We start from the raw sequence: 19,138 nt of genomic DNA on the forward strand, positions 1-19,138 counted from the left end.
AAGCATTCCAGCTGTCAAAATAAAAGTCAGGAGTCTGGCATGGTCTGAACGAATGAATGAAATGTATCACAGGAAATCTCTCTGTCTGCTGTAACAGTGCAGTAACAGTCAGTTGACTAAACGACAGGATAAAAAAATGACCAGAGTAGAAGCAAGAAATAAAGCTGAAGAAACAGCTAAAAATGACCAGAGTAGAAGCAAGAAATGCTGAAAGTGCTTAAGATTAAGCATTAGCAATAAAGGACAAATACAGCTAAAACAATGGTAATAAATATAAACTAAAATATAATCTAAAATGCATTGATATACAACTAAATAACTATTAGCCAGGTCTTGCTAAAAGAATGACAGCTAAAGACCAAAGAAAAAAAAATGTTGTTGGTAAGTCAACAAAAACAACCACAAAATTTGGACTAAAACTCGTTTTTAGAAAACTATAATTATAAAGATTTTAACTGTATTTAATTTGTCAGAATTCTGCGCTTTACACTAATACAATTACGTAAACATTTTATTTTGAAAAAATACCGGAAGTGTGCCTTCCCACCCCCACCCCCTGTGTGTAACTTGACAGCGGTGGTAACAGACATCTCTGGGAGCAGTTTCTCATTTCCCTCGGAGCTGAACATCACACCATCGTCGCCGACAGACACAGAAACAACATGGGAGTTGAACCGTCAACATGAGGAAACTTTTGTAGCTCCGTGTTCGACTTTTGACTTGTTGTTGTTCGCGTCCTTCTCCGTGGAACAAGTTCAACGCCTCTGCTCTGGATGCTGAGATGCGCGCAGAGTGACAGGGCTCCTCATCTCTCCTACACTCCTCCACCACTGATGTACGCCATGAAAGGTGAGCACAACTCTTTTCTAACATGTACACGAGCCCAATACTTCGGTTGTATTTACTTTTCAACACTTCAACAAAGTGATTTAGATGCGATTTAACCTGCGCGTAATCGGCTGGTGCGTTCGCGGTCTCCACATCTGGATGAGATTACTGCGCTGCGCGGTGCACAAGCTGTGAAAACAACAAGTTTAGTGAATTTACTGAAAGACGTCGGAGGTCATAGGTATTTAAACTGACCACACGTGGAGTCTGTGTCACCGGAGAGACAAGAAAACTCAAACTTTTACGCGCAAAATGTCGAACTTTCCATGAAAAGACATGCACCGGATGATGAATGTTTGATCGGTTGATGGAATAAATTCAACACTGTCCTAAAGGATGAACCGGACGTGTCCTTAACAGCAGACAGATCTGGACCGCATGCAGGTCATTACACCTTTTTTCTTTCTTTCTGGGGGACCCATATTTTAAAAGTCAAAAATCTTCACCACCCAAGTTATTCATAAACTCCTGGGAAACATGGTGCGAAACAACCCCCCAAAAAACCCACCTGAGGGTCACGACCCACTCTTTGGGAAACAACGACACGGTGGACATGACACATAAAATGACCTGCAGATAATAATATTTAATAAAAGTTAAACATCTCGTATGTTGATGAACAGTGCACGACGTAAAAGCTGACATTTATCTGACCCACATTGGCTTGGACCACAGCCCATAAAGTGGACCACATGGCCAAAAAAAATGAATCACTAACCAAACGTGGGTCTCATCTGAACGGGTCAGTGCGGTGTGTTTTTAGACTACTTTAATCTGACAGGACTCTGGCCGGTGTGGCCCACATCTGGTGACCAGGAAGAGACTAGAGGTCTAAGTGGTATCTGTCTCTGAATCACAGCCTGGACCAGATACAGTTCTATAAAAACTGGCTCTAAACGACTACGATGAAAGAAGAGAGCGGTGGAGTGAGCTAACTCCTGGACTGAACACAGAGACATAAACAAAGCCTCAGTCGTCAACTGTCTCTGCACTCGTGTTTGCTGCTCTTTTTTATGTCGTACTGTATGAACACACATACACACACAAAAAACTAAAGTTGTTGTTGTTGTTTTATCTAAATATTTCATTGAACAACAATTCTGTTTCCAGGAGTTTTTTTTTAAAATTTGAATTTCTTTAAAAAGTTGTTTAAAAATCAGTGTTGAATCAGCTCTTAATTAAAGGCAGTTCAGTTTTATAACCTTATAATTAGGGACGTCCGATTTCAACTTTTTACCAATATCTGATCTGCTGATATTTTCCAAACACCTTATTTCCGATTCCGATACAGGCCTGGAAATATGTATGAGTTCTAACGTCTTATAATAATGAATGTCATCAGATTGAAAAAACAAATCACTGCAGTTTTAACAGTGAGAACATGTTGTTGATCTGACGTTGATTTTTATTGTTTTTACTCCTTTTCTTTTAGTGTTATTTAAACGCCCACTGACAAATAATTAGTTGACAATCCCCCTCCCCAACCCCCCACCATCCCGCCAACCACCCCACCATCCATCCGTCACCCCCCCCCCCTCACCCGGCCCCATCTGTTTGACATTACCTGTGATGTTCTCTGCTCCAGTCGTCAGTGTAGTGTAGCAGAGTGTAATTAGGGTTTACTGTCAACAACCCAGAGAAACCGCAGCCTGTGGCTTTTACAGTTCTCTGGACCTCCTACTTTAACACACACACACACACACACACACACACACTCGATGGTCCACTATCTGCCATCACGGGCCTGGGCTGAAACCATTACCCTGAATGATCCTGGTCTTGACTCTGTCGTGGTTCCTTTTTTGTGTTTGACTTTGTTTGTGGACTTGTATGAAGTGCTTTAAACACAATGTAACCCCCCCTCCTCCTCACCCCCGACCCCCCTCCACACACCCCCTTATTCCCATCCCCACCCTCTGAATAGCGTGTGTATGACCTATTTCTGTCATATGTTTCTGATTATGTCACACAGACGACTTTGCAGACGAGGAGGAAGTACAGTCTTTTGGATACAAGAGGTTCGGTAAGTCTGGACTTTTTCCTTCGTTTGAAAGTGGATCAGAGAAAATGTCTTAAAACTATTTTTTTTTTTGGATCTTTCTGTCAGAGAATTTAAATATTTGCTCTGGTCCAGAAACGGATCAATCTGTGTATTTCACTGACCCCTAGTGGCCTACGTTTCTTACTTAGAATGTGACCCACAGTCATGTGTGGTGCAGCGGACTTAGCCCCGCCCCCAAATACTGTCATTGGTTAAAATGCAGAACCGATGGCTTGGACCTTGAGACTCATGACTTGGACTTAAGGACAAAGACTCTGACACAGACCACGGCTCTGCGTCCATCCCTGTTTGGTTGGTTCAACATGAGTCTCACGACTCATGTCGTGGTACAGAACGACACCATCACACGGTCCGACCTGATGTCCCTCAGAGTGGACCTCAGAGTGGACATCAGGTCGCTCAGACTTCCTGTTGGGGGGGGGGGGGGGGTGCACTCCACTCACTTTTAACTGGCTGAACCCTGAGCCCAGTGTTGTGGGGGGGGGGGAGCAGGGACATGGCGGCTGGGTTGTGGGGGGGGGGGGGGGTGCACTCCACTCACTTTTAACTGGCTGAACCCTGAGCCCAGTGTTGTGGGGGGGGGGGAGCAGGGACATGGCGGCTGGGTTGTGGGGGGGGGGGAGCAGGGACATGGCGGCTGGGTTGTGGGGGGGGGGGAGCAGGGACATGGCGGCTGGGTTGTGGGGGGGGGGGGGGGTGAGGGAGGGTGAGGGAGGGTGAGGGAGGGTGAGGGAGGGTGAGGGAGGGTGAGGGAGGGGGGTGGTTAAAAAGTGTTTCCTCTCTGAGTACTTCTCCTTTGTAGTCGTCCCCCCCGTGGGAGGAATAATACAGACCAGTGTCTGTTAATATTCACCACTGACCTCAGATGATGACGATGTCGGAGAGAAACTGAAGACTTTATCTCAGCTGGGGGACACTGAGGGAGAGAGAGAGAGAGAGAGAGAACATGGGTGAGACATCACACAGTTAACAGATGTTTCACCCCAACTGACTGCAACTGTAATCATCCAACCCCCCCTCCTCCCCCTCAAACTGCCCCCACTCCCTTTTCCTATATATGACCGTTTGTTTAAAATGAACGTTGGTTAAATGGTAATCAAAAAAAAATACTAGCAAAAAGTTTTACTATAACAAGCTAACCGTTAGCTAAATGACATCACATGTGTTAAAAAAGTCTGTTAAAAATGTCCTTTAGAAAACCTCTCATCAACGACAGATCATTTTAGACCCAATTAGGTTCAATTAATGCAAAACAAAAGCGAATCGCCTCGCTTGTGCACTACCCACATCTGCCACCGTGTGGCCCTGGGTGAGAGTAGATAAGGATTTGTGCTGCAAACACACATTAAAAAAAAATCACTAAACGCAACTTGTAACAATCCGAACTTCGTCTTTTATTTCTCGTCTTTTATTCGTCCTGCAGAGCGTTCTCTCTGGCTCCGAGTTCTGACCACGTTCTTCACGGAACCCTCAGAATCTCCAGAACATTCCTGTGAATTTAAAGACTCAACGTATGAGCGCTGACCTCAGTACTGTGGCGCAGTTGTAATAAAATCAGACTCAGTCTTTATTCAAATGCTATTTTTTTCTCTCTGAAACGCGCACACGCCCCCCCCCCGGTCTCCCCCCAGTCTCCCCCTCCCCTCGCCCGCTGTAAAAACATGGATGAAGTATTACATCGTCATTCATAATACACACATTATAGTCAATAATACAGTACATACAAGGATTGATGTTCTTCACACACTCTGGACTCAGATGGTAATCACATCTCTCTCCCTCACCTTCTCCCTCTCTCTCTCTCTCTCTCTCACCTGCTGCCAAGTTGAAGCCAGGACAGAATTGTTTCCCCAGCGCTGCAGCTTTGACTATATTTATTTTTCTACGGGGGGTGGGAGGGGGCAGAGGGGGTTCGTACCTGGTCTTTGGCTGACCCCCAGCAGAGCTGGTATAATAATTGGTCCAATCAGCACAAGGTCTGTGTCACGTCTCTGTCAGGAAATGGGTTTGGCGAGGACGGTCACATGTACAGGGGTGAGGAGGGGTCCCAAACTCTTCTGACACCCCCCTGACCCCCCCCCCCACGTTGACTTATGAACTCGACTCGACTTAATTTTCAAACCAAATGGCTGTTGTCATCGAACCAAAACAGTCTTAGTGCTGCCACCCCAGGGAGGACGCGCCCCACCTCTTTAGGAACATCCAGTAGAACCTGAATGAACCTGGGTTTTCTCCAGGTCCACTGGAACCTGACCATGTGTGTGAAAGTGAGCGTGAATAAATGTGAGCGTGAACGGTTCTCTTGACTGTGTACGTGCCCCCCTCGCCCCCCCCGGCTGTTGATTCATGTCACTCCCTCCGGACAGATCTGGACCGGTGCAGCAGTTCCAGCCGTCACACACTTTAAAATATGTCTTTGCTAATTTAGCGTGGCCCCTGAAGGAAGTTGTAAAAGTCCTAATGGCCCCCGATAAGAAAACGTTTCCCAACTCCCGCTGTAAAAAAGGAATGAGACAAACACAAACGCGGTCTGTCCGACGTGACGTGAACGCACCGCCGCTCCGTCAAAGTTTTAAGTAGGTTCTTCAGTTCAAAGCGTGGGTCTGGGGCTAAACAGGGGACACCTGATTGCAGCAGGTCCTTCTGGGATCGGAACACCAGTGTCTCCTCTCCGTCTGACGTTCCCACACATGTGGGTTTTCCAGAGGGGCGGGCCCAGGAGGTTTGTGGGCAGCATGGAACTCAGAGTGCACTCATCTATTTCCTGCATTTGTTATGGTTTCTGCAGCAGGGCCTTTGTCACTCCAGGCTCCAGGCTCCAGGCTCCAGGACCCGGGACCAGCTGTGTCAGCACAGCCCGGGGGCTCGGCTCGGCTCGCTCCACTGGGTTTTTTTTTTCTGGTTTCACTTACATCCTGAGCTAAGGGCACTTAGCCTGAGCCCGTCATGCTAACACGGTTGTGTTGATAGCAGTAAATGTTGGTCCAGAGTCTGATGAAGATTCTCTTTGTTGAAGTTCTGAGACTCACAGTAACAGCAGGCCTGGACAAACGTATTTATTATGGTAGTGGGTGTGTGTCCCCCGCCTCCCTCTCCTCTCCCCTCTCCTCCTCCTTGTCTTTTTCTCTTCTTAACTCCTTTTTAATCTCCTTCCTGTTAAATCCACTCCAACAAATACATGTTTTATGATCCGTCATCAAACAGTTGGTCTGTGAAATAATCCACGGAGAGAGAAACTCACCCAGGCGGATCACCCGACGTTACTGCTCCTCACGTATCAGAAGCGTGTCCAAAATAGGGCCCATGGGTGCAATCCTGGCCGTAGAATAAAACGTAACGGTCCTGATTTATACCTGGCCACCAGGATGATCAAACGCTCACACCAGCCCGGGGTTATTTCCTCCTGATGATTTCACCACCTCCATGTTTTTCAGTGGCAACTTTTACATATTCCTACAATTTAAATCCTCAGATTGAATCCAAACCTTTGGGCCTGTAGTTGTTTAACGTTGTCGTAAAAACTGCAGTTTACTCTTTCATTTTTTACGGCTGGGAAATATGAAAAAGAAAAAGATGAAATAAGAACGTGTTTCTTGGCAGCTCTTCATACACAATGAAGCGTTTAGTATCTGAGATCAGACCCAGATCCCACGTGGGAGGAGAACAGTTCTGATCCACTCCACTGTCACAGAACTGGTGCCAAACAAACGCTGGGTCTTTTGTTTCTACTGCCCCCGTCTGGCTGAAAATGAAGTGAGACGCTCAACAGTCTGGCTGTAAGTGTGTCCACCGTGACCTTGTGTTGAACGAGCTCTCGTGGACTCTCCAGACGCAGACGCCGTTAAATGTGAAGCTGAACTTCGTGACGTGAAGGTCAACCACCTGCTGCAGCGAGCGCAGACAGAGACGTGACGCAGGAGCATCTGCTAAAGTGAGATTCACTGGCAGTAAAATGTCTTTTTTTATGGTAAAATCCAGGAAGTGAGATTTGGCTGATGTTTAAAGATGACCTTTGACCTCAAATGGTGTCATTTAAAACATATAAACTGAACAGGAAAGACGCCAAGATGTTCAAATCTAGAAATCTGCATCTTGGTCAATATGACGTGTCCTTTGACCTGAGGGGGGCGCCATTAAATGACATCAGTCACCTTAATGAGAGGCATTGGAATGTATTGACCGGGATGAAGGGGTTGAATTTTGATTTTTTTTGTTTTTACAAATTAACAGTTTAATTGTGACAGCTTTATATTTTATTAATGAATTAAAATTAACACATTTTTGTCCTGGCTCTACTTTTTTTTTTTACATATCTAATTAACCCTAATAAATTAAATTTAAAGAAAATTGCCTTTTTTCCCAGTCGACTTGGACGTCTGAAAAACACCAGGAAAAAGTGTGTTTTCATGAAACGGTCTGAGGTTGTGGGTGAGAAACTTGAACACGTCCAGCTGGAGCTGATTCAACGTCTCCTCGTCTTTATCTCCTGCCATGACACTCACACAAACATCAGACTCCTTCTCCTCCCGTCACCTCCTGCTCTGTTCCTTCAACCGGCTGCGTCTCATCCACCTTCTCCCACTTCCTCTCCTCTCGTCTCCTCCCTCCTGGGATGAAACATTCCCTCACCCACTGGCTCCAGCTTCTCTCACTCTTATCTCATCGTCTTCTTCTGAAACTGACTGTTTATTAGAATAAAGTCTGGCCTGAAACCTGTCAGAATGATCCGCTGTTTTCTTCATGGCCTTTGACTTTATTGTTTCTGGCTTCTCCATCTGTTTGGGAAATATGACCCGTAACAAAACACCCACTGTCTCCCCACAGTACTTCTAAATTACTACATTTACAACAAGTACTTCAACAACTCCACCACTACAGGAGTTCCAGTCAAATTCACACCTGTGGTCAAAGTGTCATTCTGTCAGTGACTGATGGATCCATGTACTCAAATCCAGAACATGAGAAGGTCACGGAGGTCACAAACTGGGGCCTTATTTTTAATTTCCAATGTAAAACTAGCAGCAACATCAACATCAACGTGTAGTTTCTTCACTTCCTCAAAACAAGATCAAAAACTGAATTTTTATGCTTCCAAAACAACATTCTTTAAATGATATGACTGCATTTTCTTTGGTCTCAGACCTGACAAAACGATAACTGAGCACAAAAAAAATCTAAGACACACACAGAGAAGGTGAAGGTAATGAACTCGGACGTGTTAAAACCGAGGAGTGCTACTTTAGCTAAATCATCTGACAACATCCTTCACCGCTGGACCTGCAGGAGCAGGAACACAACAAATGGATTTAACAGCACTGTGTTATTTTTTACCAGTTTCCTCTCTCCCTCCCTTCCTCCCTCTCTCTCCCTCCCTCCCTTTCTCTCTCTCTCCTTCATTAACCTGAATAAAACAGCCGGAACGTCGCTGCAGGCGCTGAGTTGGAAGCGCAGGCGTCCACTGGTGATGTTCTTAGCAGGACACATGTGCTGGTGGTTAGCTGCGTGTTGGTGACTTTTCTGACTCACCCTTAGTTTGAGGGAAAAGCACTCTCCCCTCCCCTCACGCCCTCCCTCCCCCAGCTCTCACTTGTTGTAACAACCCCAGTGTCCTTGACGTGACCCACAGATGTCAGGAGAAGGTTTCTGGAGTTCAGCCTCACCTTCATCCAAGTGCATTAAAGACGGGGGAGGGAAACGGGGGGGAAGAGGGGGGAGCTGGTTCTGAGTCACTGATTTGATGATTAAATGAAAGAACAGCAGAGAGTGAACGGTAACGTTCTCCAAGACACCTGCGTTACTTTAACGTCAGACGGTTCTGGCCGGTCGCACCTCTTTGTTCTCGCGGAGAACGTCGTGCGGCGCTAATCTGCGCAGCCGTCTCTCCAGCTTTCGCAGACACTAAACTTTGTTCCACGTCCCGCGGCAGCAGAACACACAGGCTGCTCCGACGATGGTTCTGAGGATCCAAACGTCTGCTCTGTTACCCCGAGTTATAAAAGCCAGTAAATCTGCTCCTCGCGCTCCAAGATCTTAATGAAAGTTGGGGGAAACGACAGATTCCGCCGCCAAGATCAACCTACAGCTTCCTGGTTTGTGGAGGGGGAGTGGGGGGAGGAGGGTGGGGGAGGAACAGTGTTTGGCTCTAAAACCCTGTCAAATGTGTAATGACTATCACATTTTCCATGTGCGGCTCAATCACTGCAGACTCAGTAATGACTATCACATTTTCCATGTGCGACTCGGACCACTTGACTCTGGCACGACGTGGTCATTTGAACCGTTCAAAGGGTCAAGGTTCCTGAAATGAGGGTCACCTGAGGTGTTGACACGCAGTCGACCCTGGTGTCACCGCCTGCGCCCGAGGTGATCTGACAAAACTGGGAATCAGGCCCAACCGCTTTCCACTGCACCCAAGTCCACAATTTCACATCAAGGCCACAAGGGGGCCCCGTTTTATTAAACACATCTAAGCGTTCAATTCAAAGCCAAAACATTTCACTAGAAAACAAATATCTCACTTAGGTGTAGAGCAACGATCATCAACTTCTGGCCTGCGGGCTGAATCTGGCCCGCTGAACTGTCCAATCCGACCCGCCGCTATATTCCTAAAGATTTTTATTTAATTTTCTAAGACAAAAATCCATCATGTAGTTGTTCCACTCTTCAGAGAGGAACTTTGTCTCCGGTTCGTCCTCGTGGAATCAAAACAAACATCTGTGCGGAGTAACTCCGCGTCACTGTGGTTGGTGTTAATTAGCACTTTCGGTATCCGGCCTTGATTTATAACCCAGATGTCAGACGTCTTCCTCTGCCTCTGCAGCGCCCTCTCCCAGGCCTCAGTCTCCCCCGAGGTGGGAGAGCGTGTCACCCTCGTGTCTGGAGCGTGTCTGTCTCCAGAACTTGGCTCCGACTTCTGCCTCCTCTTCCTGACAGAGACGGTTTGTTGTCATTCACGCTGACGTCTGGTGCCTTCGCATCCGACCACAGATGCGTCGGGCCACCCAGGAGGAACTCCAACACCCAGAATGCTGCGTTTAACAGCAGGCGTTTCCATGGCGACCCAGCATGTCGTCCATCCTTTAACCTGCTCCGCTTTGGATCTCGTCCTGTTGATTCTGGAGGTTTCTCAAACCCTGGATGGGAAGCGTAAAAGTGATCGCTTTGGATATGGGTTGGTGTCATCGTTAGAGGTGAAATATTGTGCTGAGTCGTCGCAGCTGTGGTCAAAGTTCCCCACTTTGGAAACATATGGTATCCATACTTCCATTATCATAACTGTAGTATTCATCAAAATAGATTGAGTTGGCTGCGTACTTCTACTGCAAATGTGTGACCTCAGAGAGTCGAGTTAGGGTCAGCTGTCTGTGTCCGCCTGAAGCAGTGGTTCCTAAACTATTTTGCATCACTTCCCTCTAATAGAGGGGAGTACTGTTGTGCGCCCCCGCCCCCCTGGTTGACACATACAGAGATATTACTTTATATCTCCTCTTTATTTAACTGCTGTTGTCGTGGGACAACGAAAAAAAATCAAACGTCAAGTCAGTGCAATCTCCTCTCCTCACCCCCAGTGGGAGGTGCGACCCCCACTTTGGTAAACAGTGTCCTGGAGCCAAAATAAACCTGGGGAGTTGAATCAAGATGCAGTAAAAACCTGCGCCAAGTCACATATGTGGACGATCCGCTGTGATGGAAGTGATTTTCTCCTCTTCTTCTTCCTCCGTCCATGACATCACAGGTTGGCAGTGACGCTGAGGTACATGATGGAAATGTGAATTAATTTTGATCTCCTTCACGGTTATTTAACCTCCTGTCAACACAACAATCCCACAATTCTCTTCCACTTCTTCACAGTCCCGTCTGGTCTCTGGAAGCTGCTGTTAAACGATAGAGTTTTTATTACAGCAAACCTAAAATCACAGAGCGGCCTGGTCCGCAACGACCATAATGTTATACCATCGCTACCCACAGGCAGCACCAGTGGGATCCAACATGAGACGAGTGGCTTCGGTGGAGAAAGTGGCTCCACACGCAAAGCCCAGTCCTGGGGTCCACGTTGTTGTTGTTAGTGGTGGACGTGGCCGATGTGGGCAACGTTCTGTTGCCCACATCAAGAACTGTCCCACAAAGGCTTCCTTTGAGCGACTTCCTGTTAGGTTTCCTAATATTCTGTTCTGTTACTGCTTCGAGGTTTTCTCTGGCAGCAGGACAGGAAGTGGAACTGGACTCCAGTTCATTTACATTTCAGACACTGTGGGACCGAGACAGGATTCGATCTGACCGCTGAAAATAAACGTCTCCTCGGCGGGACGTCTGTATTAATGCAGACTTTTGAAGTCATTCTTTGTGAATACAGACCAAACATCACACCTCTGTGTTTGTTAGGCTCAGATGAATAAATGTACGGGTGCAGGGGTTTAACTGGATCCTGATGTTGAGTCACCGCTGCACAATGGAGGCGCTTTATTCTCTTTGTCTTCACTGACTGCACCCATTAGAATCGTTCAGCTGCCGCGCGGCTCCATCTGCAGGTCACAAGTGTGACGTTGAGGTCGCCGGCGCGACAGTGGATGAAAAATGGACGTTGGCTCCGTGTCCAGGAAGTGAAGCCGATGAAAGGTTGACGTTTGTTGTCTGTTTGTTGGAGAAACTGGAGAAAACGTCAGGCGGATTAGGTTTGGACATTTTCTATATTGTCTTCAACGTTGCTGCACGATGGATGCAGCAGGGGGTGGCAGTGGATCGGAGGTGTCACGTGACCAGCAAGAACGTCAGGAGTTCATGTCCTGGCCTTCATGGTTTTGAATGTAGTATCTGGAAAAAAAGACCCTTGTAGAGGGAAAGACCTCCAGACAGAGAGACCAGACCAGTGGACCAGGACCTGAGGCTCCTGGGAACCTTCTTGCTGTACGGCAGGAGCATTAACCACTGTGCCCCCCTGTTGAGAACTTGAGTTCTTTTATTCTGCAGCTATGGTTTTTTTCTTCTGTCACTGAGGATTTAAAGGTGTTCTCGTTGGCCTTGAGCTCCTGGACGTGATATAAACGCTTGTAAAAACTCACCTACAGTCAGAGACCGTAACCAGAGGGAGAACCTGGGGAGTCGGCTGGGGAACCAGTGCAGTAGTTCCCAGCAACTTTTTTTTTTTTGGAAACACCAACGAAATCGAGGTTGCCGGGGTTGAGGAAGGCCACGCCCCCCCTCCAGTCCCGTAGCGTTGGGCGGTTTATTGTCCCAGCTGCTCATCAGGGATGAAACGCCATGTTGTTTGTTTTATTTCTGGTTCCTTCCATTTGGTGACGTTCGGTTGTTTGTTTTTATTTGAAGCACTTGCCAGCGCTCCGTGGGCTCCGAGGGTCTTTGTAGTGGTTTTCACATTTTGATTGGCACCTGGAGAAACCGGCAGGAGGTCTGACCCAGGAGAGTCACCATCCATCAGATGAGGTTTTGGAGACAGAAACTCCAGACTTTGTGGGAAGAATCCGATTTCTAGCGAACGTTCGAATGGAACAAAGTTTTTTTTTGTTTTCTTTTCCTGTTTTCACACTTTGAACTCACTTTGTTGACGGAGTAGATCAGCGCCAGCGGGCTATCGAATTCTGAATGCTAATGTGGTGGTCAGCGACCAGGCCCACACACACACACACAGCTCAGACTCTGATGTTTTGCTTTGTAACTAAACCCTGAGTCACTTCGCGAGGCCCCAAATCCCAGAGCCCACTGGGTCCCTTCCCGCTCAGCCCCCCCCCCCATTGTTGACGTACTGTAGTTCTGTGGAAAGACGACCTGTTTGTGTAACTGCAGCGAGCAAAGGATGATTGGGAGGGGGAAGTGGGGGGGCCATGGGGGTCCTGGACTCCTGGGACCGGCCGTGGATGTGGCTGCAGCCTGCGTGTCTGTCTCACCGCACTTTTTAGAAGCGATGTTTGTTTCTGTTCCTCCTCCATCAGACGGAGAGTCTTCATTACGCCTCGGCCCACGCTCCGTGTCTCAGGAGTGTTATTTTCAAACCCCAAAAACAGGATTTGGTCCATTTTTAAAAACCTCTTTGTGGTTTCTGTAACTAACCATGACCTGAGTTTGGCACCGAGGCGGCTGTAAACAATAATTTCACATCATCGATGAATCAGCTGGAGCCGCTCAGGGCCACAGAGGTTAGAGACGGCGTTGCATCCTAGCATGGAAAAATGCGAGAATCTGGCGATACAATATATTGTGAAACTATAGGCATGACAATATATTTATAAATTAATTTTTAAAAATTAATTTAATTGTAGGAAACGACAACCCTAGTTCGTTGGTAATCTGGTCAATTTATTTTTTTTATAAATCCCTCCCCCTTTCTGCTGTTTCTACGTGACATTTCTGACCCTACGAACTGGACCTTCAGTTGAAGTGGTTCTGACAGATGTCTTAGGTCTTTATGTTTCGGGTGGTGAAATGTTCTGCCCCCTCTCCCCCCACAGTTAGGGGGCAGACAGTCGGAGCCGTCCAAAGCTGCTGATGCTGTAATCCCAGTCACCTCCCGGTTTAACTGTTCTTTTCTTTGGCCGAGACACAGAGCACAGTCAGAGACTTCCTGTCATATAGGCAGCTTCCATTTTTACACCAACGTTCTGGCCCACGTCTCCGTCTCTGGCAGGTTCTTGGCCGACCCTGGACGTACAGTGAGGCGGATCCTCAAGTCCGTCTGTCTTTGTTCACGTGTTGATCCTCTGTTGAATCACTTCATCTTCTGACGAGGTGCGTGGTTTGCATCACAGGGTCGTAGCCTGAATTTGGGCCACACACGGAGCCGGGCTAGTGTCAGGTTCCCGCAGCCCCTCGGAGTCCTTCCTGAAGTCAGAACCCTTTGGCCCTAATTTTCTACTTCCCCTGATGGCGTCATTGCAGGTACAACCTCAGAGGGGCAGTAACAGTAAAAATCGTGCAGGGTATTTTACTGTCAACAGCCAGTTAGCGTCTGGCTTTTGTCCGCAGTGGAAGGAAATGTTCATCTCTCGATGGAATGATGCCACAAGCTTAGCTAGTTAGTGGGATCAGACTAGATTAGATTAGATTAGCCGAGACGGGGAGAAGATGAAATGAGGAGCAATATTTATAGTGTTTATTTAAGGTGTACAGCCCCGCTGAAGAGTAGAGCTCTGAGCTGTAGTACCCCATCTAGCCACACCGTCATCATCGCTGCAGGTCAGTGATTGGCCACCGTCCTAACTTTGTTTTGTTTTTTTCTTTTATGCAGTAAATACAGTCTCTTCAGGTGTTTTGGTTTATAAACATTAATCAATAACCGACCGACTTTTTCTCTTAAGGATTTAAATCTGGAAGTTATTGTTTAAATCTGAGGAGAGACTGAAGTGAAAGAAGTGAAGTGAAATGATAATTGTTATAAAAGTGACAGCGCTGACATGTCTGTCTGTAGCTTCACTGCCCCCCCCGCCTCCATCCTCACCCCCCACTTCTGGCTGTTTACTCCATGTTTGTTATGTAGAACATGACTCACCAAAGAAGAAAACAACAGAAACTCCTCTGCAGCCAGTTAGCGAACAGTGATGTCACTGTTTTATACATTCTTTCTTTTGGCTTCGACTGAAGCCAAAGAACCGTCGGAATCTTGTTTTCTTTCATTCTTTAAATTAACTTATCATTTACACCATTTCTTTTACATTCTTATAAAAAAGAAAATTGGAGGTAAAAGTTACTGAAAGTCTGTGATTTAGGTTTTTTAAAACACACAGTGCGGTCCACGTACCTCAACGTGCCACTGAATGACTCACTCCCTGGGCCGTCACCCCCGTCAGGACGACATCTTGGCTGAGGTCACGTTCGATCAGAGCTCTAGTAAAAAACGTGTCTTTATTACAGACAGATGGCGCTGGAGATGTCCCCTGTTTAAAGACACGCAAATGAAACAATTAAAAACGACTTTCGCTACAGTTTAAAAAAAAAAAACAAAACTTGCACAATCAGAAGATTTATGATGTGGTCGCAGCTGCTGGCTGCCCCATGTTGCCTCACTCCGGCAGAGAACTTCTTTATACATTTCGAGGTTAAGGGACCCAAAAGGAACACATGGAGAACGTTAACGTGACTTCAGTAACTTTCACGTTTACCTCAAAGTTGGGATTCAGCTCCTTTCTTTTTCCTTTGTTAATTCATTTTAAAGAAACTTTATCCACTTTAGGAATACGTGATGTTTCATGATCCCCGAGTTACAAGTAGGATCCAAACCAACTGCTGACACTGGCAACAAGTCACCATACGTCGCCTCCCACTTTAACCCCTGCAGCACAAGAAACTCTGATTAGTCACAAATAAGAAATGGTGAGAAACAGTGACCTCTACCTGCTGACATTTGTCTTTCTGTTCCAGTAATGTACAAAAAACTTTTAACCCCAAATTAAAAAATTGTTGATGTCACTGTAAGACTCTGAAACTGACGGCTCGTGTTTAGGTGTTTCCTCTGCAACAACGACAAAAGATATTTTCACACAGAACTTACATCTGTGAGTGTCTCAGGTTGCCAGGTTGAAAATCTCCAGTTGCCCACTTGGAGTAGATCCGTTCTGCGGTTCCAGGAAAAGGCAGTGAGTGGGTGTTCGGGATCCAACTCACAGCTTGTGTGACCTCAGCTCACAGCTCCGTGTTCTCATCCGTTACTATAGCATCCCGCCTGCTATTTACAATAAATAAACACAGGGGTTTCAACAAGGAGTGTGTGTGTGTTTCACTGTGGCCTCCTGCATCATGGAGACGGTGGCATCTGAAGCTGAGGACGGCCGTCACAGTCTGGGAGAAAGGACTTGGAGTGCAGGCTAACGGACCGGTTCCAGCTGGGGTTTTTGTTTTTTTTGTATGAGGACTGAAAGACTGGACATCAGAGACTTGACAACTGCAGCTGAGGCGTCACAGAAGACAGGATTTGTCAACGTTGTTAAAGACAACCGAACACATCAACACGCTCTCCGATCACTAATGGTTACGACAAAACACTGATGAAAAATATTCAAACTAGCGCCGGGTCGAACCAGCGTTTTTAATTCGATTTAATACTTTTTTTTTGGCAATCATTTTCAATACCAATACTGATACTTTATGTCAATGTTTTCATACATTTGTAAACGAAAAAGTATCGATGTATTCATATCATGGAGTCGATATTCCATTCAACAATTCAATGCTCAACATAAGAAAAAAAAGATAACGTCTCAGCTTCATCTTTTAGTTATAAAACTAAGATTTAATATGAGTGAACAGTTCGCGGCTAACATTACTGTCTCCCAGAATTTTTCACATGCCTTTGTAAGGTATTCATATTTGTTTGGGACCAAAAGACCAAGACCATCCAAGAAAACATTCTGGATCATTCTTTTCTGTAGATTCTTGCAAATAATGACTATAGTAAATGAGAAATATAATATAAACAGACAACAGAACGCCATATGTTCTTGAGAGGGTGTCCAATAACTAAGGAGAAGCGGTTCTACCACTATCCCCCCGTTACGGTGTTTTAAGAACCAACGGAGTGTAGAAAAAAAAAGAGAAACGGGATGGAAGCAGACGCTGTCTGGATCGCACACGAACAATGGCTGTCTTTGTGGAGCCAAGTTATAAAATGATGGTTCATGTTTTGGAAAAGTCCCATTGTGTTGTGAAAACGGTTTTTGTTTTGCCATTAGCAATAAAGAGAAGCGGTCTCTCCCCCCGTGGTCTGAACATCCTGGACGGTGGAGGTCGGTGTGGTTGTGGTCAGGAATATCCAGTTGCTCCTGACAGTTGGTGATGAGTCAATGTTTCAGTGATTGATTAGCAGCCAAAGTAAAGGAAACTGTCTCTGGAGTTAAACTGTGAACAAGGACTTTTTGTTTTTTACCAACCGCGAGACGCACTGATAACCGGTGGAGCAGAGAGAGGGTGGAGGGTGGAGGGTGGAGGGTATTTGTCCTGATGGTCTGTGATGAAGGTCCGGCTCATTTCAAATAAAAACCAGGTTCTCCATAACACAAGTGAAAATGAGGAACAAAACAACCAGAACAAGGAAAACAGGTCGACTGACTGACTTTCACCCAGCAACACATCAGCATGTAGACCAGTACACTCTGGAATCGAACCCCTGACCTTGTGGTTGTGGTTCTTTAAATGAATTGCGAATAAAAACATCACACTGTTATTTCCAGTAGTGTATTCCAGAATAAATCTAAATCCGTTCCAACAATTTTTAATTTTTTTTTTTACAATATTTCCCATTATTTATTAAATTTTTTTAAAAAAAAACATCCTGTGCATACAGGATGTTCCCCGCAAGGAATGAAACTCCTTCGACTGGAAGGTCGTGACCCCTGACAGGAGCTAAACCGTCCTGCTGGTCGGTCCACTCTGAGAAGTTTACAGCTGAGGCTCAGATCTCAAACCCCTCCCATTGTTGTCGTGTTGTCGACCACGTGTTATGCCAGGTGTTGTCCACATTCACAGAACATCTGAACATCATCACTCAAGCGTGAACTGAAATGGAAAAGCCTTGTGTGTATTTTTCTTCCCACGTAGTAGTTTACACTGGTACAAAGTGTTTTGGTGTCATGTCAGAGACTCCTGCCAGACTGTTTGGACTCAGATGTTAGATTTCTCAGTGATTTTTTGTGAACCGATGAACCGATACACTGGCTTCAAACACGTCAACAATTACAAACGAGTGGAGAAAAATCACCGTAGAAGTCTTGTGTTGAACTTGTCCGGTAACTACCGTCTTAAACACAGCTGTGGTTTCAAAACAAACTTCCTGCTTAGACACCGTCTCCACAACCAGAGCTGGAGAGTTTCAGACAAACGTCTGTCAGTCTTGAAGTCTTGTTAATGCGGTTTAAGGAGCCCATCGAGGCTCGTCACGTAAACTGCACGTCAGCACTGGCCCGGGTTTGGATGCATTAAAGGCTGAGGTCACTGTCAGGTGCAAAGATGTATGAAGAAAAAAAGAACACGTAAAGCAACATTTCTAATAAATCATGCCTTTTATCTTCGTCTCTTTTCGACTTTTCCCTTCACACATAATGAATTGTTTGGCTTCACGACCCGCCGGCCTTTTTGGCATCAAACCAACATTTAAGTCATGAAAAGCTGATTCAGTTTATGTAAAGTTGTCACGCTTTCAAACACTGCGATGAAATATACGGACCTTCACAGGAGAGTGGGTTTTTTTTTTTTTTAATTTGATTTCAGGGGAGGACATTTTGAAGTATCGCTGCAGAACGTGCCAGAAAGTAATGTAGAAAAGAATGTAAAAGCTCAGTTTATATCATAAACTCTCTACACGCTCTGTGTGTGTGTGAGCTGTTCATCACTTATATACAGAACACGATGTTTATATACTGAACATGAGCCAGTTTTAATTTGACCATCATCCATCAAAGCCCAGACACAGGCTTCATTTCAGCACTTTTTTATACGACAAAAGACGTAAAACACAGAGAAGGTTTTTTTTCTTTCTTTCTTGGGGGCAGGGGGAGCTTTTTTCCAAACCATGTGTAACAATTTAAAGTAATCGCAGATCATCGTCAGAATGTCCAATAAATAATTAACTTAGGACTTAAAGAAAAGGAAAGTTAAAAAATGTTATCAAAAATAAACTAACCCTAAACCTAATATTATCATAGACTAAAAAAAAAACTAAACATTTTGTTAATGTAAATACAACTGTCCTCTAAGCTCTGTAACGCCCCCTAAGGACCAAAGACAGTACGTGCACCTTTGGTGGCTTTTGTTCACACATCAACTAAGATGTTAGCGTGAAGTCGGGATCCCTGACAGGATTTACATTTTTTTTTCTTCAATTTAAAGAAGAAAAAACAAATTGTTCTTCTCGAGGATCAGCCAATCAGAGCTGCGTTTTCTCATTTATCAACTAATAACCACTGATCATCTCAAACTGAATGTGTGGCCAAAATCCTGGCACAGTTTACGGGTTGATGGATGACAGTCGCTGAGAAACCGTCTGTTGTGTGGAGGTCACCTCCTCTAATGGGGAACATGAGCTACAATTATTTAAATTAAAGTATAACGTATGAATTTACTCCAGCTGTGTCAACAGCACACACACACACACACACACACACACTGCTTAAACCCAGAATGAAACGCAGCTGCATTAAAGTCAGTGACGTGGATCTGGTCACTCATCTGTCCTCAGAGATGAAGAGG

General features: G+C 45.6%; 1 protein-coding gene across 1 annotated transcript in view; it reads left to right on the forward strand.

Annotated features, from left to right (window-relative positions):
- The first annotated feature begins 373 nt into the window (after positions 1-373).
- Positions 374-19,138, forward strand: part of LOC103377443 (collectin-12) — a 27,299-nt gene continuing 8,534 nt past the window's right edge. The window contains exons 1-2 of the mRNA XM_008308256.3: positions 374-849; positions 2,861-2,911. Of these exons, the coding sequence (XP_008306478.1) occupies positions 774-849; positions 2,861-2,911 (127 nt within the window). The 5' untranslated portion in view covers positions 374-773. The remainder of the gene's footprint in view (positions 850-2,860; positions 2,912-19,138) is intronic.

This window comes from Cynoglossus semilaevis, chromosome 3 (genome assembly GCF_000523025.1).
Source record: "Cynoglossus semilaevis isolate Cse_v1.0 chromosome 3, Cse_v1.0, whole genome shotgun sequence".
Taxonomy (NCBI): Eukaryota; Metazoa; Chordata; class Actinopteri; order Pleuronectiformes; family Cynoglossidae; genus Cynoglossus; species Cynoglossus semilaevis.